The sequence below is a fragment of the Mustela lutreola genome, chromosome 15 (assembly GCF_030435805.1).
Source record: "Mustela lutreola isolate mMusLut2 chromosome 15, mMusLut2.pri, whole genome shotgun sequence".
Taxonomy (NCBI): Eukaryota; Metazoa; Chordata; class Mammalia; order Carnivora; family Mustelidae; genus Mustela; species Mustela lutreola.
The window spans coordinates 40,458,771-40,485,718 of record NC_081304.1 but is presented as its reverse complement, the minus strand read 5'-3'; the positions used below and the strand labels follow the sequence as shown (position 1 = coordinate 40,485,718).

At 36.6% G+C, this 26,948-nt stretch overlaps 1 protein-coding gene across 2 annotated transcripts in view; it reads left to right on the top strand.

The window, feature by feature from the left end:
* The first annotated feature begins 1,202 nt into the window (after window positions 1-1,202).
* Window positions 1,203-26,948, top strand: part of SUZ12 (SUZ12 polycomb repressive complex 2 subunit) — a 44,580-nt gene continuing 18,834 nt past the window's right edge. Inside the window, exons 1-8 of one of the 2 annotated variants that reach the window (XM_059148407.1) lie at window positions 1,203-1,723; window positions 4,004-4,050; window positions 4,139-4,203; window positions 8,418-8,486; window positions 19,569-19,618; window positions 22,998-23,083; window positions 25,306-25,537; window positions 26,470-26,563. In XM_059148407.1, coding sequence (XP_059004390.1) covers window positions 1,450-1,723; window positions 4,004-4,050; window positions 4,139-4,203; window positions 8,418-8,486; window positions 19,569-19,618; window positions 22,998-23,083; window positions 25,306-25,537; window positions 26,470-26,563 — 917 coding nt within the window. In that variant the 5' untranslated portion in view covers window positions 1,203-1,449. The remainder of the gene's footprint in view (window positions 1,724-4,003; window positions 4,051-4,138; window positions 4,204-8,417; window positions 8,487-19,568; window positions 19,619-22,997; window positions 23,084-25,305; window positions 25,538-26,469; window positions 26,564-26,948) is intronic. The other variant, XM_059148408.1, reaches the window with a different exon arrangement.

Here is a 26,948-nt window from a genome sequence, read left to right as displayed (position 1 = left end):
CACTTGTTTTGTAAACAGTGTTTGCAGTTAACTTCTATAAAGGTCCCAAAGTAGACATTTGAAAAATGTTATTGGAAGTTATGAAACGGTTCTGTGTTTGCAGACTGGGACTTTGGAAGATAATGTTTCCTTTTAATGGAATATAAGATCACAGTATTTGAATTGGCTAGAACATCTCAGAGATCACCTTGTCCAACCTGAAATTCAAATCTTTTGAGTATTAGCTCAACTCCAAACCTGTCTGTAGGAGGGGACTAAATTGGGCCTCTGCATCTGTCTTTTTAAGCAGGACGGGCAAAACAACGGATTCCCCCTCAAGTTTTTCAGCGCAAGATGAATAGGTTCTCGAGGTTATACGTACTTTTAAGAAATCAGTTTACCCCTCCGACCACTCCTATGGTGCCCGGCGGGCTGAAGCGGGGTGGAGGGGGGGAGTGGGGGGGCGCGGGGAGGGGGGAGTTCAAGTATCTAAGTCTTGCTTCCAGCAGTCGGTAAGCCACGACTTTCTCAGTAACGATCCTGAAGCTTCAAATCACCTACCAAAAATAGTTTTCCTCATTTTATAGGTGATTGTTACACATAAACCGCTCTCTTTGGTAGAGCCCGGTCGCGTCCGACAGCTGCAGCCGCAGCCCCCGGGCTGCCCCCCATCCGCTCAAGGGCTTTGCGGGGTGGGATTCGGCCAGGGGTGGCTTGGGGCACGTGGTGGCTAGAGGATCGGGGACGCGATCCCCGTCCCGGGAGCCCCTTTACCAAAAAACGACCCACCCATCTCCCAGTCAGGCCCCTTCCCGCGAAGTTAGAGACTCGATGACCCGTAATGTATCTCCGTTCATTTCACAGGCCCCGCGCCCCCAGTTCCTCAGAGGCCCGCCTCTCTTCAGGGGTCTTCTACCCCCCTGGGGGCGGTGACTGACGACGCTCAGAAGGCGAGAAACGGCTCCCTAAGCCGCTCGCCGGGTCCCTCTCTCCCCACAATGCACCGGGGCCAGCAGGAAGGCCGCTCCGACCCCTAATTTTCCCGCGAATTCAGTTCAAAGAGGCGGCCGGGCCCGCGATCGGCAGCGCGCACGGGCCAACCAAGCCGCGCCTCCGCGAGAAGCGCCTCCGCGTGACTGACGGGAGAATCCGCGGGCCAACGGGCTGGGCGGCCGGGCGGCGCGCGCTCCCGCCGGCCAATCAGGACGCCGGGCGGGGGAAGTGGGCGGAGCGAGGCCAGGCTAGGGTGAGCGGCCTCCCGAGCGAAGCGGGGCTCTCAGGAGGAGACACTTTTTTTTTCCTCCCTCCTTCCCTCCTCTCCTCCTCCCTTCCCTTCCCCTCTCCTCCCCTCTCTCCTCCTTCCCCCCTCGGTCCGCCGGAGCCTGCTGGGGCGAGCGGTTGGTATTGCAGGCGCTTACTCTCCGGGGCCGCCCGGCGGGTAGCTGGCGGGGGGAGGAGGCAGGAACCGCGATGGCGCCTCAGAAGCACGGCGGTGGGGGAGGGGGCGGCTCGGGGCCCAGCGCGGGGTCCGGGGGAGGCGGCTTCGGGGGTTCGGCGGCGGTGGCGGCGGCGACGGCGTCGGGCGGCAAATCCGGCGGCGGGGGCTGTGGAGGAGGCGGCAGTTACTCGGCCTCGTCCTCCTCCTCCGCGGCGGCAGCGGCGGGGGCCGCGGTGTTACCGGTGAAGAAGCCGAAAATGGAGCACGTCCAGGCTGACCACGAGCTTTTCCTCCAGGCCTTTGAGAGTGAGTGTGTTTGCGGCTTTGAGGGCAGGAATACCCCCTCTTCCCGCATTAGGGGGCCGGGACACTCGTGCTGGGCCCCCCTTCCTCGCCGGGACTCGACTTGATTGGGGAGTGGAGGGAGAAATTGAGGGGGCTGTTCCCACTTGAGGGATTACGGGCAAGGGGGTCCGAAGTCCAGGTAGGGCCTTAGGGGGAGGTGGACCTGGGGGTGCAGGTGAGGTTCTTGACTCCCCGAAGATTGACCCGAGAGCTTGGGCAGTGGGGCCCCACGTTTAAAAGATGAGGCTTTTAGATGGGGAGGTTACAGTTGGACTGAGGATGCAGTCAGATCCCGAGACTAGTTCTTGCTTTCTTTCCTGTCTTTTCTTACTCTGGAAGTACAAGGGTTTCGGTTGTACGTTTTGAGGAGTCAAATAAAGCTTGTTAAGAGAGGAGTGCAGGAAAACCGACCCAATTGTCATTTGCCTGAAATGCTTTCGCACTAACTTGGTGCTGCACGTTAACATGGCACCTTTGGATGCTTGAAACCTTTCAATTCTATCCACCCATTCCATGGGTACATAAACTGAGTCGGGTAGCGCTTAGAGTGTCTACTCTTGAGACTGCCACGGAATTTTGCCCGTTGTTACTTGTCTTAATTCCAGAACATTTTCTTGTGTCAGTTTTGGCTTTAAAGGTCTTGTTTCAGGGGCAGAACTATGACTTGATTTGAAAGGAAGGCAAGGTGTCTGGAAACAAACAATAGAATTTATTAAAAACATCATGACTGTAAATAATCTCAATTGTCCTTTAATGAGTATTAAATCGTGATTGTTTTCCTTCTTGCTTTTGTGTACATTTTGTAATTTGGATGATCGCTAATAGCTAAATAACAAGAAACTTGAAAAAACTCGGCTTTACCGCCGAATGTAGTTATTTACAATTTTACCGTGGCATATGTTAAAGGCTTGGTATCAGCTGTGCTTGAAAAGAGGTATTACGTTGCTTAATACCCTTCTTTCATTCTCTCTTATTAGTGCTTCTTGAAATTCTAATTGGAATTTAATACAAGGAATTTCAGTTTTTATTGAAACGAATATTGAACCTGCTTGAGAGATTCACAGTCTTACTTTTGCTTAATCTACTTTGAAAAATCTGGAGTGCTTTAAATTGGAAAAATGGAGAACTGAAGGGCAGTGATGACAATAAACGTATATGTTTGTACCCCTTCTAAATTATCCTCTCTCTTTTTTATGTATTTGACACTAAAACTAAACTAACTGAAGATTAAGTGGAAATTTAAACATTTCTTTCTAAATGTGATGCAGAGACAAAGCTGCCAAGAAAGTTTAAGCTATTTTTGCTTTCTCATGAGTCTACCTTGGAGGAGTAAACTGTCATTAAGTGCTAGATTTTATCACAAAACAACTTGATTCTTCTCTAATATTGATCTTAATTTCTGGGAAGTTAAAATGCTTTGATACATATACTGATGTAGTAAGTTATCTTTAGTTCCTTTTGATACTTCTTTATTTAAAGAAATGTGATACTACTAAATGAAAGGAACTGGTATTGTTGTATATAAAATATATATATTTTTTTATTTCTGAAGGCAAATGAATTTTAACCAAAGAGCTTTTAAAAGCCTAGGGATTTGTTGATTAAAAATATATGTTAAGCTAGTATTTACATATTGGGATCATATTTATATTGAACAAAATAGATAAAAACTTCAATTATAATTAAATATTCATTGGAAATTTTAGGTATAGTCTGTGTCTCATTTCTTTCAGTATTGGCTGACTTTCATTATACCTTCATTAGGACATCTGCAAAACTGTTTGATTCTGTTTCAGCTTACTACTAATTTTTTAAAAGACCAGTTAAAAAGTGAAAATTTATTCTGTTATTTAGTATCAATAAATTCTTCTGCTGAATCCAGCTACCTCATTTTAGCTCATTTTTGGGAGGAGATGGGTTATAGTTTCAGTTAGCTTAATTAAATCAGTATAATTAGTCTTCGGTTCTACATACAGACTAGTTTAAAAGGTAGCTTCCTTAGAAATGGCAAGGCTTAAGCACGAGATAGTAGAGAACCTTAAATTTAAAATAAATGTAATTGAGTTTTGTGAATATATGCCATAGACTGTCTTTTGATGTTACTATGCATGCTAATTTTCTTGATGTCACTATTTAGTACATGATTTTCATACAGGTGATTGGTTTATATTGGTTATAATACTGGCTGGACTGGTTATTTTCTTGAGAACTTAAGTAATCCTTTTGTTTCCTGTTACCTAGAACCAACGCAGATCTATAGATTTCTTCGAACTCGAAATCTTATAGCTGTAAGTAGTCAATAAAATTAATGAATATTACTTTTTTCTTAGAATTTTGCCTATTTAATTTTAATATTTTGAAACCTTTTTTTTGTAGCCAATATTTTTGCACAGGACTCTTACTTACATGTCTCATCGAAACTCCAGAACAAACATCAAAAGGTATATTTTTATGAATCTTATTTTGAGTTGATCAGACAATGTTAAAGTTTTATTTTAAGGTACTGTTTATAATTAAAGATTAAATACGAAAAAGTGGCTGGTTGAATTGGTTGCCAAGCGATTTTTAATAGTATCATTTTTTAAAATCTAGTTTATTACCAATTTTTTTTCTAGTAGAAATGATACAGTAGTGGAGTGAATGAAGTAATTTTACTGAATAATATTTTTATATTGTGCTATGAGTATTTTCAAGTTTGAAAAAGCTGAGGATTTAAATATTAAAGGGCTCAGGGAAACTATCCTCAATACATAAGTTTAAGTTAATTTTTAAATATTTCTTATATGTTGTAACAACGAAGAATTTGCTTCCATAATGATAGGTTCAGAAAGTCTCATTTTATGTCTTTGGTGGTGGTTTTTCTAGAAGAGGAAATATCTCTGAACTCCATAGACTGAATGTTCTTAAAAAACAAGTCTTAATTATCTAGTTTTCAGGTGGACTCTGGGGGTGTCGATCAGAGCTTATTTTTGTTTAAAACATGCAATATTTAACCATATGTAATTATGGAATGCTAGTTTCTTATCCTACATGCAAGGTGACTGAGTATATCAAATGAACAATTTTAAGTTTAAAGGAAAGAGCTTGTATTAAGCATTTGGTATTGTTAATCTTGACTCACTAAAACCATTAAGCTATCCCAATAGACTCTGAAACCAAACTCCTTTGGAGCCTCCTACTGATGATTAAGTAAGCATCATGTTTCTATGGCAAGACTTGGTTTAGCTTTGTATATATATGTAGGTGTACTTTGAAGGATTGAAATGTTAAAACTATTTGTCTTTTGGTAATCTTTCTGAACAGAGAGTGTATGTAAGCGATTGTGTGTTCGTGTGTGTTACATTTAATAGGTGAAGCTTGCCAAAAGCCTAAATAACTAGGAGAAGAAGGTGATGGATTAGGCAACAGAATTAAATTTGTCAGCTCTTTGCCTGTCTGTGTCATTATTTGATCTATGCCGAGGTTCAACAGACTTTCTGTGAAGGAACAGATAGTAAATATTTTAGGCTTTGAGGTCCAGGAGGCAGAATTAAGATTATTAGTTAGAATGTAAGTAGATATTTACACAAAAAGAAAAAAAAATTCACAGTTTTTTTTATTGATAAAATTTAAAATCTAATAATTGAGTACAATGCTTTGTAAAATATGCCTGCTAGTGAGAAGTGTGAGACTCTTTCATTTTTGTGCAGTGGGAAGAGATGGCATTTACCTTAATTGGGGTTTAGTTACTGTTCAAATCAATTGCACATATTTATCCATAAAAGTCATTCTTAGCTTGTGGTTTGGGTACAGGCAGTAGGCAGGATTTGGCCTGTGGTTCATGGTGTGCTGATTTCTGATTTATTCTATAAAACTAGGAGATTTTGATTAAGTAGCACTTAACTTTTTTCCTCTAGTATTTTTAATATGGAAGATTGGTTATCATTTAGGATGTGGCCTGATTTTTATTTAAAAGTGATTAGGTTTGGGGGTGCCTGGCTGGCTGTCAGTAGAGCAGGAGACTCTTGATCTTGGGGTTGTAAGTTTGAGTCCCCTGTGGGTGTAGAGGTTACTTAAACTTTTTTTTTTAAGTGATTACGTTTTTTCAAAACAATGAGTTAATCCATAATTAAAAAAATACGTTTAAAATCTAAGTTCATTATTGTCATGTTTGTTTATCAGACTATTTGACTCTCTCCTTGTGGGATACATTTCTGTTGTCTGCTAATAAGTAGAGACAGGTTTAAAAGCTTGGTAGAAGAAATTACTTTTCTTAATTTATTGCTTTTTAGGCAAAAAATTGTCTTTCGGGGGAGCTTTGCAGCTGTTTACTAGGCAATAAACATAGAAATCCCATAGTTTTTATTCCATGCAAAAATGCATTAGGAATCACTTAATGCTTTTGTCATGTGCCTGGCTTATGAAAGACATTGAAATTAATTTTTAACAAATTGTACAACTTATAAATCCTCAGTTGAGTGCTGTTCTTTTCAAAGTAGCTGGTGGCTTTGGAAGGTGGTGAATTTAGCCTAATGGTGTGGGCTTTGTTAAACATGTTTTTGGGACTCCTTTTATAAAATCGCTTTTAATATCTATCCTTTGCTCAAAATGTTTTGGGACTCCTTTTTTACTCTTATAACAGCATAATATTCATTGTTGGAATAAATATGTCACTCCCTTTGAGGTCATGCAGTTCGTTGTGATATTAATTCTAGTATGTTTGTTAAACTCACCTTGTACTTTAGTTTCACTTCATAGAAGTATTCACATTCTATAGACTAACACAACACTCATATAGTGGAAATATTTGTGAGGAGAAGGGCATCTTTTATTGAATCTATTTTACTAGAGTTCATGTAAGTTGTTTGTGAATCCTCCTAAGAAAATTTCCTGGAGTTTCTTGAATTTCTTGAATTTTAAAAATATTCTCCTTTTTGATGATCTTTTGATAACGGTTTCCCTTGTTAAATCTGAGCTGCTGTAGCAGTATCTTTTTAAAGAACAGACATACTTGGTGCTGGGAGTGAGACTGCTTTTGTATAGTTGCTTATGTGATTTGTTTTTTGTGTTTTTTTTTCCTAAAGAAGGCTGGGTTGCCTATATTATCTTAACCTATTTCACATGTTTGTTAACACTCAGCTTTCCTATGCACACCTCCATAATGTTGGAAGAGATGAACCTTGTGACTTACAGTCTTAACTTTTCTTTCTTACAGACAGGATTTCTTCTTAATCATTGCATAAAGAAAAACTTATCATTCTTAAAAGTTTCCAGTAACTTTACAACCTTCCTCATTAGTACATTTCAGTATTTATACTGGATAGTTCTTTGTAACTAGCCTAAAATAATCCTACATTTTTCTTCTTTCTTCTCTCTTATCTGTGGAGATTGAAAATGTATTGCCATCCTTCTAAAGTACTTCCTTTATGCTCTATTGGATGAAACATTAATATTGAAGTTTTCAGTAACTCTAAAGGTAAAGAGAGAAGCTTTTTTTTTTTCCTAAACAATCTTTTGTTAACGGAGGCTATTTTTCACCTGAACTGTAGATTGCATCAATTCTGCTCTTATTAGTATTTTACTGTAATATAATTACATTAACATTTCTATACTGATAATTTTTTATTATAGTAGTTGAGTATAGTAGCTGTTAGGAGGAAATGAGCCTGATAGTAATTTCTAGTGTCTGAATTCAAGGTTTACAAAGTAATTTATGTGGAGTACATTAAGTTTTTAATGTCTTAAGTTTGAAAAAATGTATGAGTTGAGAAGAAATATTCATTTCCAGTTAAAATATGTGGGTCTAGATTTTTAGCTTCTGTCTGTAGAACTAATATAATAGACCACCTTAAGAACTAAGATAAGGCTTGTTTTAGAGTCCATTCTTAAATTGCTTGGGAGTATATAGGAGTTCTTCTTAATTTAAATTTCTGTTTTGTGGAAAAAGTACCTTTTTCTCTTAAAGTTCTGGAGTTAAAAGCTAATAATTTTATTATGATTTGATGGGCATGTCCCCTAAACTTCATAATTTTTCCATGATGTTTGATAGCCATCTCTTTATTATGACATATCATTTAACTTTAGCCATTGCTAATAATCTTTGAGGATGTTTTGTTTATTTCAGATTTTTTTAAATAAAATATTTATTTTTATGTAGTTGTGTTACCACATATTTGTCAGGTTACTTAATAGAAATAGATGGATGTTTCAAAATATGTGATTTGCATTTGTTTGGTTCAGTCCAACAGATGCTTGATACCTTTCAAATGTAAGGTACAATGATGTGGCTTTCCTTGAAGAAAAGCAGTCTCTGCCCTTTAGGAGCTTATAGTCTAGGAGAAGAAATAAAATATTTATGCAAGTTCACATTTATGAATGTCAAAATAAATATAAGCCAGTTGTCATAGGTAAGGGGAAATCACTCTGGTTTGGGACTAATTACAAAAGGTTTCATGGAAAAGATAGCTTTTGAGATGGGACTTCAAGGGTTGTCTGCTGTATTATAACATACACTGTTTCAATGTAGTATTCATTGTTATGGCTAACTATCCACAATTTATCTTATTAAAAATAATCAAAATCAGATTTCCACCTTGCCTATTACAGTGACAATAAAGTATAATCTTTTTTTTTTCCCAGTCGAGAAGTGATTATTTTGTTTATCTGTTTCTTTCAGGAAAACATTTAAAGTTGATGATATGTTATCAAAAGTAGAGAAAATGAAAGGAGAGCAAGAATCTCATAGGTAAGATAACCTATCAGTTTACATTAAGTGACACACTTGAGGAAAGAGGAAAAAATTTCAGTGATCATTTCTCTAGTGATCACCCCAGTATTGTAAGGAGTTAGAAGGAACCTTAAAGGTCAGTTGGTCCAAACTCCTATGTAAAAGCAATTACTGATTCTATAGCATCCGTGGCAGAGAACCCTTAAGCCTCATCTTGAATACCTCCAGTCTGGCGACTCACTGTTATTCTAAGGCAGTTGTGTGCACTGTTATTTATTTACCAGTTTCTTGCATGTTGACTCAAAGTTTCTGTAGCTTTTGCAGTTGGTATTAACCATACTACCTCACATAAGGAGGGATGGAGACTCATATTTATGGTATACTTACTATATATTAGATGGTATGCCAGGTTCTTCACAATATCACATTTCTTCTAAATAATTGTTTTCAAATCTGAAAGAGGCTGTCTTTTCATCTTGTCCTTCCCCATATTTAGGCCTTTCAAAGTATTCCTAACTTTATACTTGAAATACGTTTTTCACATAAGAGTTTCAGAAACTTGACACTTTGGACAGAATCTATTTATTGTATGTTTTCAAATGTAATACCTAGAACTAATCCCTAAAAGTTCTGACTATATTGTCTAAGCTAGACAGCGTGTTTCCATTTTTTCTTTGATATGTAAACTAAAGAAAGTTGAGTATCATTCTAAAGAGACAGAGAAACTTGGGTGGTAGTTGTTTATTCATTGACTACTTTTAGGGAGAATACAAAAACTAAAAATGTTAGATTTTTTAAAAAATGAAGCTGGTTTTAAAAAAAGATTTTTTTAAATTGCCACAACAGATTGTTATCTCTCAAAATTTTAAATCATAACTTATCGATTAAGATAGGATGTACACTGACTTAATGATATTTTATTTATTTATGATTTTTCATTTTAGTAACTGGTATGTCATTTTTGCAGTTGCTTATATTTTAAGTTTGTCTTTTGAATTAGGTCATTTTGTTACTTGAATTGTAAAATCACATTTTTTTTTTTTTTTTAAAAGATTTATTTATTTATTTATTTGACACAGAGAGATTACAAGTAGGCAGAGAGGCAGGCAGAGAGAGAGAGGAGGAAGCAGGCTCCCTGCCGAGCAGAGAGCCCGATGCGGGACTCGATCCCAGGACCCTGAGATCATGACCCGAGCCGAAGGCAGCGGCTTAACCCACTGAGCCACCCAGGCGCCCTAAAATCACATTTTTAATTATATATCTTGTAGGATTGAACTGTAATTTATATTTCCATATCTAGGCAATCTTGACTTGTAAATAAACTGTCATATTCCGTCCTAGAAGCTGAGATCCCAAATCTTTACCCGATCTGTCTGTTCTTGCCCAAGGAGTACCTTAAAACATAGAACTAAGAATGTTCTTTGTATGTGTACTTTCTGTAGCTTCAATTTCTATTCAAGATCCTTGTCTGGTTACCTACCCTAGACAGAGTTCTTGGGATCCTCAGGGCCTTTTTTATGTAAAGTATAAGCTGTAGTCAGAGCCTCATCTTTGAGGTTTCCTGGTTCTTTTCTCCCGAACATTTTAATAATTTGCCCTCCAGGTCTTTCAGAGTTTGTGTGGGAAGGAAGAATGAACCAAGAAGAAAACTTAACCCTTTTCTTTATCTTTCCCATTAAGGCTCTATCTTTATCACTGCTAAACCTACTGGTATCTGATTGTGACATTGGCTTTGATAAATACTACAGAGCTTCCCTTAGAATATGTGTTGTGAGGGAGATAGGTAATACTAGTCAGTTCTCTCTGAATAATCACTCATCCATAATTTTTTTTCCTTTTGACCCAGTCGTTTCAATAGCTAGGCCAGTACTCTTAACGACTGAGCCACCCAGGCGTCCCAGGCCAGTACTCTTAACAGAGCTGTTTTTAACTCACAGAAGCATCAGAGGGTTGCAAGAATTCCTTCCTGTAATTTTGAAAAACAACTTTTTCAGTCTTTAGGATCCACATGAGACTAGTGAATTGGCCATTTCAACCCCCCAAGATAGATTGATCCATCTCTCTCTCTTCTCTTTCTCTCTCTCTGCTTGCCTCTCTGCCTACTTGTAATCTCTATCAAATAAATAAATAAAATATTAAAAAAAAAAAAGAAATTTCAAAATAAAATATCAGACCTAGGGTTGACTGGATGGCTCAGTTGTTTGAGTGTGCCTTCAGCTCAGGTCATATCATGATCCCAGTGTCCTAGGATTGAGCCCTGCATCAGGCTCCCTTCTCCCCCTCCCTCTCTGCTGCTCCCCTTGCTTATGTGCACGCATGCTCTCTCTCTGTCAAATAAATGAATAAATCTTTTAAATAAATAAATAAATAACAGACCTAACTATGTTGGAGCTTAATGGCCAGCAAGGCACTTTAGGCCCCAGAGGTGTTGAGTTACTGTGTGCTAAGTGCTTCAGCATCACTCCATCTCCTAGGATCTTTATGAATGTTGTAGTGTCACTCCTAGAGGCAGTAAAATAAATTGGGGTATTGCTTTGTTTTATGTTTACCCCCAAGGCTTGGTATTATTAAATCACTTAAATGTATTTCTCATCTCAAATTAGGCATAATCCTGTTGTTCCATTAAACTTAGAAGTTCCTTAGACACCAGTATGTCATGCCTGCACTGTAAAACTTTGTAAAATCTGTGGTCAGATTCTTTTACAAGAAAACAAAATTAATCTTTGTTTTTCCCTGACATAAATTAGTAGAAGTTAAGTCATATACCAAAACTTAATCTGTCTTCCCATTTATATTTTTTATTCTGTACCATCTCCGACAGATCTTACTCAGTTTAGTTGAATCCTGGATTTGTTCAGCCGTGGTAGCCTGGGAGTATTCCATTGGTTCTCATGTTCTTTCAGCACTTGGAAAATTGTAATGTCTCTACTTCCAAATTCCATGTATTTCATTCTCCAAAGTTCAGTGGAATATCAAGATAAAAATACTATAATACTATAGCCACAAAGTAGAATAATCAACTACCTGACTTATGTATGTCATTTGTAGTAACTTATAAACCAAGCCAAATTCCCAGCATTATCTGTGCAAAATGAAGTTGGTGTTCAAGGATCTTTTATTGACATACATTCTAGATCGACTATTGTCTTTACTAGTCACAGATATTGGCAGAACATATTAGGGGAAGCAACTGATGGGGGGGAAAATTGACACTTCATGGTTTTGACTTCTTGAAGATGTCAGTCAACATATGGCAGTAGGCCATAATTGACATTGTAGCCCTACCTCAATAATAAACCCTATTGTTCTTGAAGATTGTTTCTTTTCTTGGGATGCCTGGGAGGCTCAGTCAGTTAAGCGTCTGCCTTCAGCTCAGGTCATGATCCTAGGGGTCTGGGATTGAGCCCCGCATTGGGCTCCCTGCTCAGCTGTGCCCCCCCTCCCCTCCGCTGTGTTTGCTCACTTTCTCTCTTTCTCTCTGACAAATAAAATCTTTTTATTTATTTATTTATTTGACAGAGACACAGCGAGAGGAAACACAAGCAGGGGAAGTGGGAGAGGGCGAAGCAGGCTTCCTGCCTGATATGGGGATCCATCCCAGGACCCTGGGATCATGACCTGAGTGAGCCGAAGGCAGATGCTTAATGACTGAGCCACCCAGGCACCCCAAATAAATAAAATCTTTTTAAAAAATTGCTTCTTTTCTTGAAGAATGGCTTCTGAAAATTCCATACTAATTAGAAGATTTTTTCGTAGTGGTTGTGTCTTCAGTCTCAAGTTTTTCCTGCTGTTTATCCTTGGTTTTTTGGTGTGATGGGGTATATTTAAAATATCTTTATTTTCTTTTTATTTAGAATGTCTGCATAATTCCTTGTATTCTGTCCTCTTAAATTCTTATTTGGGTTTTGAATTTATTTTGGGTTTTGACCAAGTACTTTGGCTTATTGGAATAAAGTTCTGGTCTTTCTTTAGTTTTCTATCCTAGCAGGATCCCAGGAGTCTTTTGTACTATTAGTACTACCAGTTTTGGAATTCTGTAGTCCTGACTCCTTTGACTTCTTAAGTGCATGTCCATTGGCTGAAAGATAGCATGAAGGGGTTTCCAAATTGGAGTCGTGTGCAAAGGTATTTGAGTTAAATAAAAAAGCAAAATTTCTCCTCTCTTTTCCACTTAAATATCATCCATTCCTGGTCCTCTTTTAGCAGCTGGAGAAATCCCCTCAAAAGATACCAGAACTAGAACTTTTACTAGGGACATTTTCAAGTTTTAGTAGGTTGATAACATAAATTGCCTCATCACTTCTTATTTGTTGTTAACACCTAAGCTTTTAAATTAGTAATCTTTCTTTTCTAAGCATCTTTTGTATAAAGAAGTCCAGATTTGTTTTTTTTTTTCTGAGATCCAGGTTCAGAACTTTATACTAGTCTTAGGGCATATAATGGTGAACAAAACAGATGAAGACCTTGCCTTTATGGAGGAAAAAGATAAAATCGTATAATATGTAATTGTAAACTAATGGCTAGGAAAGAAAAAATAGGGAAACTGAATGTATGAAGCAGGTGATCCAGCTCTTGTTTGGGATCTTGGATTTGGTAATAATGATTGGTGGTCAGGGAGGGTCTCCTTAAAAAAATGAGTTGAGATATGAAAGATGGATGTAGGAGTAAAATGGGGACTGACAGGGTGAACAGATAGGTGATTCTGAATAAAGGGAATAGTATAGGTATGTCATTTGAGGCCAGAGCAGCTGACTAGAAAGAATAAGGAGAGTGACTAAGGCTAGAGCAGATGATCATGGCTAGATAATGTAGAGCCTTGGAGGCTATTTAAGCATGTTGGTCTTTATCCCAAGAAAGCCATAAAAATATTTTATTGTTATTTTTTTAAGATTTTATTTATTCATTTGATAGAGATCACAAGTAGGCAGAGCAGCAGGCAGGGAAGGGAAGCAGACTCCCCACCAAGCAGAGAGCCCGATGTGGGCCTCAATTCCAGGACCCCAAGATCATGACCTGAGCTGTAGGCAGAAGCTTAACCCACTGAGCCACCAGGTGCCCCATAAAAATCTTTTTAATAGTTATATTGAATTACTGGTGTTTCCTTTTGTAGATTTTGTAGATTTTTGTAGATTTAACTGCATTTTGAAAACTTAAGTCTGCTTCTTAACTCAGTTTTTTGTCTTTTCCACCATTAATGAGATCTGATGTGTTTCTCCCCTTTCTCTCTTTTTTAACAATCTTGTATTGGCTACAAGTTTTGAAGTTATTTTTAAATCGGCATCTTTTCATGTTGGGTTTTAGTTGTTCCTATTTCAGAACTTCAGTTGTTCCTATTTCAGATTATTTTTGTGTACTTATTCTTGAAGGTGCCTTATCAGTCGCTACTGAACATACCCAATTCTTTTTTTTTTTTTTTTTTTTAAAGATTTTATTTATTTATTTGTCAGAGAGCAAGTGAGCACGAGCACAGGCAGACAGAGTGGAAGGCAGAGTCAGAGGGAGAAGCAGGCTCCCTGCAGAGCAAGGAGCCCGATGTGGGACTCGATCCCAGGACGCTGGGATCATGACCTGAGCCGAAGGCAGCTGCTTAACCAACTGAGCCACCCAGGCGTCCCTGAACATACCCAATTCTTAAGTGTTTAAGAACAAATTATTAAGATGTCTCTCCGTGTATAATCTTTGAGTTTACAAAAATTCCTTTATATTTTGTCTGTTATACTTCTTAAAGGGGATTTATTTATTTGTAAAGGACTCCATCCACTCATTCAGCTTTATCTTCTCATTACAAAGTGTTCCTATCCTTGTGTCCCAACCTTAGAAGAAACCCTGGATTCCCAGAATATCGGGCTTGATGTAGTCACCAATTTCTCAGTTTTACAATTCATAGCATGAAATGTATAAGAAAAGTTGGGTAACTAACTTCTAACAGTGTTGATGCCAAATATCTTATCATCCTGTTATGAGGTAATACAACCATAACTCTAGAAATGAAGCCTTACACATGCCATTGTTAGATTAATGTGTACAAAGTAGAGGCACTAATCTTGGTCTCTTTCCAGCATAAAACCTTGGTCCTTTGGTGAGATCTGCCTATTCTTAAAATTTGAGTTTCATACGTGAGTGAATGTCATCTCAGAATGTTAGTCCCTTATGAATTTATTTTTATTTTATTTTTTTTTTAAAGATTTTTTTAAAAAATATTTTATTTATTTATTTATCAGATAGAGATTACAAGTAGGCAGAGAGGCAGGCAGGTGGGGTGGGGGGAGAAGCAGGCTCCCTACTGAGCAGAGAGCCCGATGTGGGACTCGATCCCTGGACCCTGGGATCATGACCTGAACGGCTCATCTGACTGAGCCATCCAGGTGCCCTTTTTAAAGATTATTTATTTATTTATTTGTCAGAGAGAGCGAGAGCGAGCACAGGCAGACAGAGTGGAAGGCAGAGTCAGAGGGAGAAGCAGGCTCCCTGCGGAGCAAGGAGCCCGATGTGGGACTCAATCCCAGGACGCTGGGATCATGACCTGAGCCGAAGGCAGCTGCTTAACCAACTGGACACCCAGGTGTCCCAGTCCCTTATGAATTTAAATTTACTTCATTCTTTATATGTTTATACTTGAAATCTTACCTCAAAATTTCAATTCCTCATCTAGTTTCCTATTGCCCCATTGGTTGATTCCTCAGAAGATACAGATAGGGCATGTATCACAAAGATGAACCAAATCCTTATCCTGGTATCTAATCCTGATTAAGTTAGATCACAGCCTGAAACCAAATAGGCCTGACTAGTCCACATGTTTCTTTGCCTTCCATTCTGATTTAGCTTAGCAATTAAGATACGGACAGAGCCACAAGAGAGGGAAGAGGGTAAATCAGGAAGGGAAAGAAAATTGCCCCTTTTTCTTGAATGAAACCACCTATGGAAAAGAGAAACTAGGCCTCATTGTTTTGTTTTATTCTAGGTACATATTAGAGTGTTTACTTTTAGAAGGGGGAGTTAGAGGAGAAATTGTGCTTAGCAAATCACATTCACAAAGTTATTTTTTTAAGCTGGTTAATTGAAATTTGGAGTTCTTTTCCTAAAGAAACAATGTTAGAATGATAGCTTCCTATTGGTCAACATGTTAGGATGTGCTTCCTATCTCATTTAACTTAAAACATTATCATTTAAAACTGTACCTCAAGGGGCACCTGGGTGGCTCAGTGGGTTAAAGCCTCTGCTTTCGACTCAGGTCATGGTCCCAGGGTCCTGGGATCGAGCCCCGCATCGGGCTCTCTGCTCAGCAGGGAGCCTGCTTCCTCCTCTCTCTCTGTCTGCCTCTCTGCCTGTCAAATAAATAAAATCTTTAAAAAAAAACAAAACAGGGGTGCCTGGGTGGCTCAGTGGGTTAAGCCGCTGCCTTCGGCTCAGGTCATGATCTCAGGGTCCTGGGATCGAGTCCCGCATCGGGCTCTCTGCGCGGCAGGGAGCCTGCTTTCTCCTCTCTCTCTCTCTCTGCCTGCCTCTCTGCCTACTTGTAATCTCTCTCTGTCAAATAAATAAATAAAATCTTAAAAAAAAAAAAAAAAAAAAAAACCTGTACCTCAAACCACCTGTGGTGAGGGACTTTTCTGTGCTTAATTTTCAATCTTTTATAGATTGATGTTTTTATAAATATACTTACTGATCACAAGCTTGGAGGATGTTATGGCAACGTTAAATTTCTATTATAGTGTTAAAAGTCTTACTCTTAGTTTCTTACTTATGGATTGGTAACAAGTTTCCTTAGTTCAGTTTGCAGACTACATATTGAGTAACACTGATTTAAAATATTTTGGGGGGTAGATCAGTGCAAGATGTTTCTGTCAATTCAGAGTTGGAACTTAGAACCACATTTTCTTTTCTTTTTTTATTTTTAAAGATTTTATTTATTTGTTTGTCAGAGAGAGTGAGCACAGGCAGACAGAGTGGCAGGCAGAGGGAGAAGTGGCTCCCTGCTGAGCAAGGAGCCCAATATGGGATTCGATCCCAGGACACTGGGATCATGGCCTGAGCCGAAGGCAGCCACTTAACCAACTGAGCCACCAAGGCGTCCCAGAACCACATTTTCTATAAAAACAATCTAAATAACACTAAGCACTACAGTGTAATGGGTCATGATCCCTGACCTTAAAAATCTGTTACTCTAGGAGCAATTGGCTGGCTCATTGCATAGAGCATGTGACTCTTGATCTTAGGGTCATGAGTTTGAGCCCCATGTTGGACATAGAGTTTAAGAACAAAAAAATCTTGTTCTAGGAGACATTGCTGTTCTTCTGAAAGTATGTTGAGTGCCTTTCTATAAGACACTGCTAGGTGCTAGGGAAACTGATGTAATAAAAAGATTGTCTCAAAAGGTAATATGTATGTAAAAAGAGTGACAAAAAAGTGGTAAATACAAATACTTGAGATTAAGCTGTGATCATTAAGCTCTGGGATGGTTGGGGATGGGGTCATTATAGAATAGGGAAAGGGTACTTTGATGAGTACTTTATTGTTTTATGTAAGCCTCACAATCTTAAGAGGGGTCATTTCCTTATCTTACAGATATCAGGTCACGGCTAATAACTGGAGCCAGAATTTAAACTTGGATTTTTCTGTCTACCATCCTGACCTGTTTATTCTTATATAGGCTTTAGCAGAGAAAAAAAAATGGGAGCTATATAACAGATAGCAATTAGACAAAAGACTTGGCATTTGGAGACTCATTGGAATATTTGGGGAGAGGAATGATACATTCAGAATGGGGTTTTAAGAAAATTAACGTGGGGCGCCTGGGTGGCTCAGTGGGTTAAAGTCTCTGCCTTCGGCTCGGGTCATGATCCTGGGGTCCTGGGATCGAGCCCCGCATCGGGCTCTCTGCTCAGCCAGGGAGCCTGCTTCCTCCTCTCTCTCTGCCTGCCTCTCTGCCTACTTGTGATCTTTGTCTATCAAATAAATAAAAATAAAATCTTTAAAAAAAAAAGAAAAGAAAATTAACGTGGCCCTGGTATGTACGTTTAAGTCATGCAACTAAGAATGGGATAGATTAGTTGTGACTAATGGATTATCTTCTAACGTGGAGATTATAGAATATTCTTCTTTGTCTTCAGTTATGTTTTGGAGTTTTGCTAATTCTGGTTTGTAAGGTAACATTTATGGAACTATTTTTATAGGAGAATGCTAGTTATTTTTTAGTAAAATGGCACATAGATTTTGTAGATGGCAGATACACTTTTTAAAATCAGCTTTGGATATAAAATACACCCACCTTAAATATATAGTTAGAGTTTTGACAAATGTATACACTTACATAACCATAACCATGATCAAGATGTAGAATGTTTCCATCATCATGAAAAATTCCTTTGGGCTTCTACAGTCTGTCCCCTTAATGTACTTTTTTTGAAGTATGAATTATATACAGTTAGATTCAGTCTCTTTGGTATATAGTTCTAAATTTGGACAACTATGCATAGGTAACAACCACCACGGTCAAGATAAAGATTCCTAAAAATTTCCTCATGTACGTTTTATGGTCCACCCTCCTTTTTCCTACTCCTTACGTGTTTTCAAAATATATCTGATTCATGTCTGAAAGTAATATACATGAATTACCTGTTTTCAAGAATCCCATTGTGTACCATTTTTATTTTGTTGATACTTAAGTTACAGTTGTTACTCTTCATTTTCTCTCATATTTATGCTTTCAGAACTCTGGTTGCACCCTTCATAGTCATTTTGTCCTCTGCTGATACTCTGACATACTTTTCTTAGTACTGTTCTGGAAATGCCCTTTGAAAACTTCCACCCTGTAGATTTTTGGTTTGGTTTGGTTTGGTGTTTTTTTTTTTTTTTGGTAGGATTTTATTTATTTGTCAGAGAGAGAAAGAGCACAAGCAGGGGAGAGTGGGAGAAGGAGAAGCACACTCCCGCAGAGCAGGGAGCCCGATGCAGGACTCAGTCCTAGGACCCCTAGATCAAGACCTGAGCCGAAGGCAGTTGCTTAACCAACTGAGCCACCCAGGCGCCCCCACCCTGTAGATTTTTAGCATACAGTTTCAGGGCTTACCTCAGTAAGAAGATAGAGGCATTTTCACATCTTCTGTTGAAGGATCACTGTCCTCTTCTCTAAGAAAGACAAATCCTGGGCATAGTTATAAAGCTAACTTCTTTATGATATGTCCTTGTTTTCAATCATTACTTGCTCCTTAAAACTCTCTGGCCTCAATGTCTTTTTATAACTCTTCGCCTCTGATTATAAGAATGACTAAAATGTCACCTTACTGCCTTTTACACTAGTATATTTTTTCGGTAAGGAATCAGTATTGCTTCCATTCCCCTAACATCTGTTCCGTCTGGCCCTCTATAATCTGGTATCTATCACATGACAAAAACTGTGTTCTAGAAAGTTTTGAATGGCTTCTGATTAACTGATTGCTCTCTTTTGCAGTTTAAAGGTACTACAGAAACCTATGAATGTTTTTGTTTATTCTGTCATATCTTAATAGTTTTTCTGTTGTTAGTTGATAACTTTCTAAAGGATCAGTATAATTTGTTTCCTTTTCTATTGCTTCTAAAAGTAAATGAGAATGATGTGTTGAAACAATAAATTACAAATCTATAGCAGATCTATAATTGTATATTTTACCCCTAATGGAAGAAGAAAGTGATGGTTCCGTTTGATTTGTTAGGAGATTGAATTTCCATAGCTTTAAAGTATTCAGATACATTTGCATGAACTCAGCTATCCTTATCAGAATTTTCTTTTCAGGGGTGGGAGGGGAAATGTGTCCTTATTTTATAGGCAGAGTACTAAAGCACAGTAAATACTCTTGCCCCTCATTTGGTAATCTGTTTTTGTTTTTTTTTTTTTTTTCCTGATGTACTCCATTGGTGTTTTTGTGTGTTGTTTTGTGTTGGGTTGTTTTGTTTTTAGTACATAGACAATGTGTAGAGTCATGGGCTTGCACAGTTAAGAATAAGAAAATCAAACATTATAAATTAGCTGAAGTAACTTTGATTTTGGTGTACTTTTTAAAAGTTTAGTGCTATTTTTATTATAGAGCATTAAAGTGATAAACTTTTGGTTTGTTTTTTTAGCTTGTCAGCCCATCTGCAGCTTACATTTACTGGTTTCTTCCACAAAAATGGTATGTACTTAAAAGTAAATACATTGGCATTTTAATAATAAAACACTTTTGTGAATGTAAAAAAAGAAATTTTTTTTTGCGTGTAAATTTATAAAATTATACTAGTGGAAGAAAGGTTGATTCTGATAATTCCGTTTCTTTAGTTGACTTATCCAGTGGTTTCAGTTACTGCTTTATGTGGTCAATGGTGAGATGTGGAAGATGTAACTTGTACCTGTTTAAACTTTAAAAGTAGGAAGTTCTTAAATTTTGTGTGTATAGAAATGTTTTGGCAATTTGTTTAAAATCTGTATACCTGGACGAAGACTTGGATCTTGTAGGATTTTGATACAGTTAGGAGTCTGTATTTTAATAAAGCACCAAGATGATTCAGAAATAGGTTGTTTGAGGAACAGATTTTTAAAAACTGGCTTAAACGCTTTGGTAGGTAAACTACATATATAAAATCCTGTTCATAGCCTGGTTTCCTTATTGCTTCCTGCTAGCCATTTAAGTTTTAAGTAGATTTTGAAATTGTTAAAATTATTCAGTGTAAATGTTTCTGTATGTGGCTTATTATCTAAAATGAAATTCTAATTCTTATCTCTAAAAAGCCATACTTGTTAGGATACTAACCTATATAACATTATCTTACTCAATTTAGAGCCATCATCTTCCTAGAGATTATAACTAGAAAATAACGGGAAAATCTTCAATTAAATTTCTTAAGTTTTACTATTTTTTATTTCCAGTATTTTTGGACTTTAAATTGTCTTAGAACCTGAACTAGGTGAAGAGTCCCCTGAGTAGAATCCTTTCTGTATGAACGTTTTTAGTTGATGGTATTGCATCGTGGTTTTTTTGCATTAATAAAACAATAGAAACAACCACTGCTACCAAAGGGATATATCAATATTTTAGATATTTTACAAAGAAAAGTATATAGTCTTAAATGTACTTCATTAAGAGAGGTAAAAGCATGCTAGGTAAAGTTTCAGTTGATTTCAAATTGAGTAATATGCTGCTTGAGTTAATCCACCTTTATTGTGTAATGGAATGACATCTTTTTAAGAAACACATCAAGGTGATCATCTTTGGTATTGTTTAGTAAGAAACAAAGTTTAATAATAATATGGTTACATTAGAATAGTTTGATAACTAAGTCAGGTTTTTTATGTAAGTAGTTTGAAATCTGGTCATAGCTCTATTAACTACTGTCACTATACTTCTGGCTTTGCCTTAGATCTGATCCATTTTTATATAGAAGTAAACTGAGTAGCATTTTTATGTTTTTTCCTTAATTACTTAAAACCGTCTTATAGAGTCCTTATTTCTAATCATTCTTTATACTTGGTTTTTCTGTTGTACTTTTAAAGTACATGGACTCTAATACTTTAAAGCTTATAGTTTGAATTTTATAGGTTTGTTAGCCCTTTGTTCCCAGGGACATACATAAAATATATGTAAGTTATCCATAACTGAAATAGATGATGGATATTAATGAATATTTACTAATTAATACTGTTACTTGATTGATTAATATTTAATTTTACTTGAAATAGTTTAAATTCATTGGATTAAACTTTTTTCCTGTCTACATGACAAAATACATAGAGTTCAGAATTGCTCAAATTCACTTGAAGTTTTTTTTTTCTTGATGTTACTGAGGTAAATGAGAAAGTAAACTCTGTTGATACTTCTGTTTCCAGAAAATAATTTCCCATTATAACTTTGAAAATTAGTGGAAGTTGGGAAGAAGCAACTATATTGCCTCTCTTGTCTAATCAAGGTATATTTGTAGTTTTTTTTTTAAATAATATTTTTAAGAAATCAAGATAGAAAACCAACATCAAGATCCCTAAAATTTGATTATTTTTTTCCTTTTGTTTTTAAATGAAGACTTTTGTTTAGCTATTACTACTTGAAGCTGCTTAGAATCAATACACAAAGATTATTAGGGTACTATTTTCATGGTGATTATGGTTTGGAGAGCATTTTTGTTACTGCATTTTTTTTTTTTTTTTTTTTTTTAGATTTTATTTATTTATTTGTCAGAGAGAGAGTGAGTGAGAGCGAGCACAGGCAGACAGAGTGGAAGGAAGAGTCAGAGGGAGAAGCAGGCTCCCTGCGGAGCAAGGAGCCCGATGTGGGACTCGATCCCAGGACGCTGGGATCATGACCTGAGCCGAAGGCAGCCGCTTAACCAACTGAGCCACCCAGGCGTCCCTGTTACTGCATTTTAAACACTGAATTTTTTTTTCTGTATTAAAGTTTTTTTACTTTGAAAGTTTACAACTTTCAAAGAGACTGATTGAAATGTATCTTATGTACACACCCTACGTAAGAATGTTTTTAAGTAGAAAAAAGCGTTGTGCAAAATCTCAGAAGGAAAATTATTTGTATGTTTGTAGATTCATCTGTTGTCGTAGTTCTATATATTATTGAAACCTAGTAATGATTGATTAAATAGTTTGAACTATTAATGCCTCTGGGATTAAAGACAAGTAAGTTATAGAGTAGTACTCGAGAACCTTAATTTGCAAAAGACTTTGTCAGTTAATTGATACAGAGAACATAAACGATTATTTAAAATTAAAATCCCTGAACTTTATAAACCAAGATAGATTCCCCTGTGTAGTAAATAATATCCTAAATTTAGCTATCCTGCTCAGGCTTTAGAGAAATTCTAGGGAAAAAGTAAAAAACTATCTTTCTTGTGAAATGATAATATAATTGTTTGTAAAACTTTTACATATGAAATCCATTATTTTAATCCCTTTGATCACAAGTCCTAGTCAAATCCAAGAACTTTTTGGTTTGCTGTCGCATTCAAAATAAAACATACATAGTACTAACTAGTTCAATTTAAGTATATCTTTAAGTAATTTTTCTATTAATAGATTGTGGGAGGAAAAAAATTTAAAATGTTTGCATGTGGTTGTCTCTTGAATATTTCATTTGTGTTTTCTGCCAAGAAGCTTTAACTGTATTTGTCAAAAATACTTTTGACTAGCAGTTTATTATATTTTCTTTTTATCGTAAATGTTAAATCTTTATATCCATATAATCAGTAAATGTTTTAGCATTAATTAAAATAATTGAACATCTTATTTGAATCAAAAGAAATCATAGTATTATAGGAAGGTAATTATAATTGTATTGTGAAAAGTTTGTTTAAATGACATATATATAAAAATGACTTTATATATAAATATAAATGACTTTATATATAAAGGGTTTTAAAGAGTTTGCTACAAATTGGGGAAAAAATTAGTAAACTTCTGGGAAATCTTTATTATAGGAAGTCTTTTTGTCTGAAATTCCCAGACTTCTTAGGAAAATGAGTATGGTATTTATGTTTTTAAACAAAAACATTTTAAAGTATTGATTTTCTATTTAGATAAGCCATCACAAAACTCAGAAAATGAACAAAATTCTGTTACCTTGGAAGTCCTGCTTGTGAAAGTTTGCCACAAAAAAAGAAAGGTAACATATGACACAATATTGGTAAATTATGTGGAATAGTCTTTTATTTATTTATTTATTTTATTTTTTTTTTTTTTAAAGATTTTATTTATTTATTTGTAAGAGAGAGAGAGAGTGAGAGCAAGCACAGGCAGACAGAGTGGAAGGCAGAGTCAGAGGGAGAAGCAGGCTCCCTGCGGAGCAAGGAGCCCGATGTGGGACTCGATCCCAGGATGCTGGGATCATGACCTGAGCCGAAGGCAGCTGCTTAACCAACTGAGCCACCCAGGCGTCCCTGGAATAGTCTTTTAATTGAGTATGTTCATGCATATATATTGTGCTTTTCAGATTTTATTTATTTATTTGACAGACAGAGATCACAAGTAGGCAGAGAGGCAAGCAGAGAGGGGGGGGAAGCAGGATCCCTGCTGAGCAGAGAGCCTGATGTGGGGCTCGATCCCAGGACTTTGGGATCATGACCTGAGCTGAAGGCAGAGGCTTAACCCACTGAGCCACCCAGGCGCCCCTATATTGTGCTTTTAAACCTTGAAAGCTTTTCTTTCTTTTTTTTTTTTTTAAAGAGAGAGCATGTCAGGGGAGTGGGAAAAGGAGAGTCCCAAGCCGACTCTGTGATATAAGCACAGAGGGCAGAGCCCAAGGTGGGGCTCAACCCCACATCCCCGAGATCACAACCTGAATTAAAACTAAGAGTCGGATGCCCAACCGACTGTGCCACTGAGGTACCCCATACCTTGAAAGCTTTTAAAGATGTTGATGGCTGAATTTAAAAAATGATAACCTTTTTTGCCAACCTCCTAGATCTTAATGTTTTTTTTTCTGGGCAGCTGAGGGATCTGCATTAAACTTTCTGCTATAGGAGTTTGACAGTGAAGGGAAGAAGCTATCTTTTAGCATCTTAGGACATAAAATCAGATGCTTCCCTATCACTTTGATCTCTTAAATTTTTAGCAGTTTATACCAATTGAAATTTAAATAAGGACTGTGAGAGTTTTTCCCAAAAGGATCACCTCTTGTAACACTACTCTCAAGCAAAGAAATTCTGTTGCTAGTGTTATTGCCATTGATCTATTAATACATTGCCTCAAATTTCTATTTATAAGGTGAAATCATTCACCACAGAAACACATGTTTGGATGGTTAAATTTTCTCAGCAACCAGTACTTTTAGTGGCCTCAAGATCTTGGGTATTTTAGGATTAGGAATGACCTGTATAGAGATTTCTGTTTTGACGTTCTTCCAAAATCGTAAAGTGACACAGGACTTGAACACTACTAAAGCACTCATAGGGAGTGGACTAAGGTGATTAGGAGACAACAGTTTAAGTATATATTCAAAATTTCAAAGTTAAGAAATACCATTCCTCCCTTCCATGCAATCCCCATATGCATGATAAACAGCGATGTGAACATTCTTGAAGATGCAGGCAAAAAAATGTGAATACAATTGTAGTGTCCTTTTTGTGTTTCAAAAAATAATAGATGTAAACATGTACTTAGAAGGATGTATACAACCAACTGCTAATATTAGTCATCTCTAGAGTATAGGACCGGGAGGAGGTGGGGGAAACTTATATATTTCTCATTTTATACTCTTGTAGAGTAGAATTTTTTATTAGAATAAGAATGTATTTGGTTTTCAAAAAGAAGCTACTATCTTGTTATAAAGGTCTTTCATATCTTCCAGTTTTTCAGCTATTTAAGCATAACTCCAGTTATATAATTTCTACAGAATATTATTCATAAGATGAACAATGTTGTTCCAATAAGCAACATTTAAATACATGGATTTAATACTTTGTAACATTGACAGTGGTGTTTTTATAATTCTTTTTTCATTTCTAATGGTCCTATCAATTATTTTGTTAAAATAGAAAATTTAAGGGAAAATATTATTAATTTATATGAGCTTAATAAATACATTTTAAGCATGGTTTTAATTCCAAATGTCTAATTTGAAACTATTTCAGATCACCATCAGCTAAGTATTTTATATACTGTACCATTATTTTCATTATATTGGAGAACCTTAGTTGTTAATATTTGGGATATAGCTGTTCCAAATTTTCTTTTTCCTTCATCACAATTTTCAGAAGTATGATTAGAATTTTAGCATGCCATTTGGTAATGATGTTTCCTATATCTGTGATTATAAGTTTTATTTTAATTCTTGTAATAATTGCATATGCATAAATAAGTATAATTTCATAATCTTTGCCTTTGCAGGATGTAAGTTGTCCAATAAGGCAAGTTCCTACAGGTAAAAAGCAGGTGCCTTTGAATCCTGATCTCAATCAAACAAAACCTGGAAATTTCCCGTCCCTTGCAGTTTCCAGTAATGAATTTGAACCTAGTAACAGCCATATGGTGAAGTCTTACTCATTGCTATTTAGAGTGACTCGTCCGGGAAGAAGAGAGTTTAATGGAATGATTAATGGAGAAACCAATGAAAATATTGGTAATTTTTATTTTAATAGTTTTTTCTTAAACTTAGCTTTCCCAAGGAAGAAAATGGTGCAGAACTAGAAGTAAATTGCATGCATTCTAAAGGCGTGAAATGACCTTTATTTGCAGATATTTTACAGTCTGATGAGATAATTAATTTTACGGTAGATTACCCTGGATTTTTAAATGGTTGGCTGTTGTGCTGTACTAGGTATTTAATCTGTAAAGTTCTCATTTTTACATGATGAAACATTTCATGTAGTAAGAAAATACATAGTGAACACTGGATGGAGAAGACTGGTATTTCCCATTAGTCCCTCAGCAAACAAAACAATGAATTCATTCCTACCCCCAACACATGACATTTTATTGTGAAAAATTTCATATGTATATAACTGTCTAAAGAGTTTTATATAGTAAATATTTGTTTACCTACACTTATATTCTGTAATTAAGGTTTTATTGTATTTGCTTATCACATATAATCCCTCTATCTTCCCACCTGAATCTACTTTTGAGGTAATCATTCAACCAGCACATAAGTGCCCGGAATACAAAGATCATTAAAATATTCAGTCCTGTCCTCCAGAAGCTCTCAAAAGCTGACCTAGCATGCAGAGATAGATATAAATAATTGTAGCAAAATCATGAGTGGGATAATAGAGGTATATGTGAAATTCAGTAAGAGGCACCTTTGGGGAAATAATCTTTTTTGAGTCTTGAAGTAGCCTTTGACTTTGAAAAGTAACCATAAGTGAGGATTTTTTCTCCTTGCCTAGTAAGGACATACACATATGGTAAAACATAAAATTGAAAAGTGTAAGTCTTAACATTATATCACAAATTAATTGTAATTTGTACCTAATTTAGGATTAGGGACCATATCATAAACAAATACCTTTGTGTTTGAATATTTGACTCATACGAAATGTTTGTGAAATTCAGATGTCAATGAAGAACTTCCAGCCAGAAGAAAACGAAATCGTGAAGATGGGGAAAAGACATTTGTTGCACAAATGACAGTATTTGATAAAAACAGGTAATGTTGATGGACACCTGAGTCTCCCATAATGTTCTAGAAATGTTTTTATTCTGAAGGATAATATAGTGGTGTTGTTTTCTTTGCCTTTGTTTCTCTTTATTCCTTTTTTTTTCTCTAAGATTTTATTTATTTATTTGACAAAGAGAGACACAGCAAGAGAGGGAACACAAGCAGGGGAAGTGGGAGAGGGAGAAGTAGGCTTCCCACTGAGCAGGGAGCCTGACACGGGGTTCGAGTCCAGGACCCTGGGATCATGACCTGTGCCAAAGACAGACACTTAATGACTGAGCCACCTAGGTGCCTGTTTCTCTTCATTCTTAAAAATGATAAAACAAGTTTTGTAAATACTGAATTTTTCTCTTTTGTCACATAGAAAGCAGTA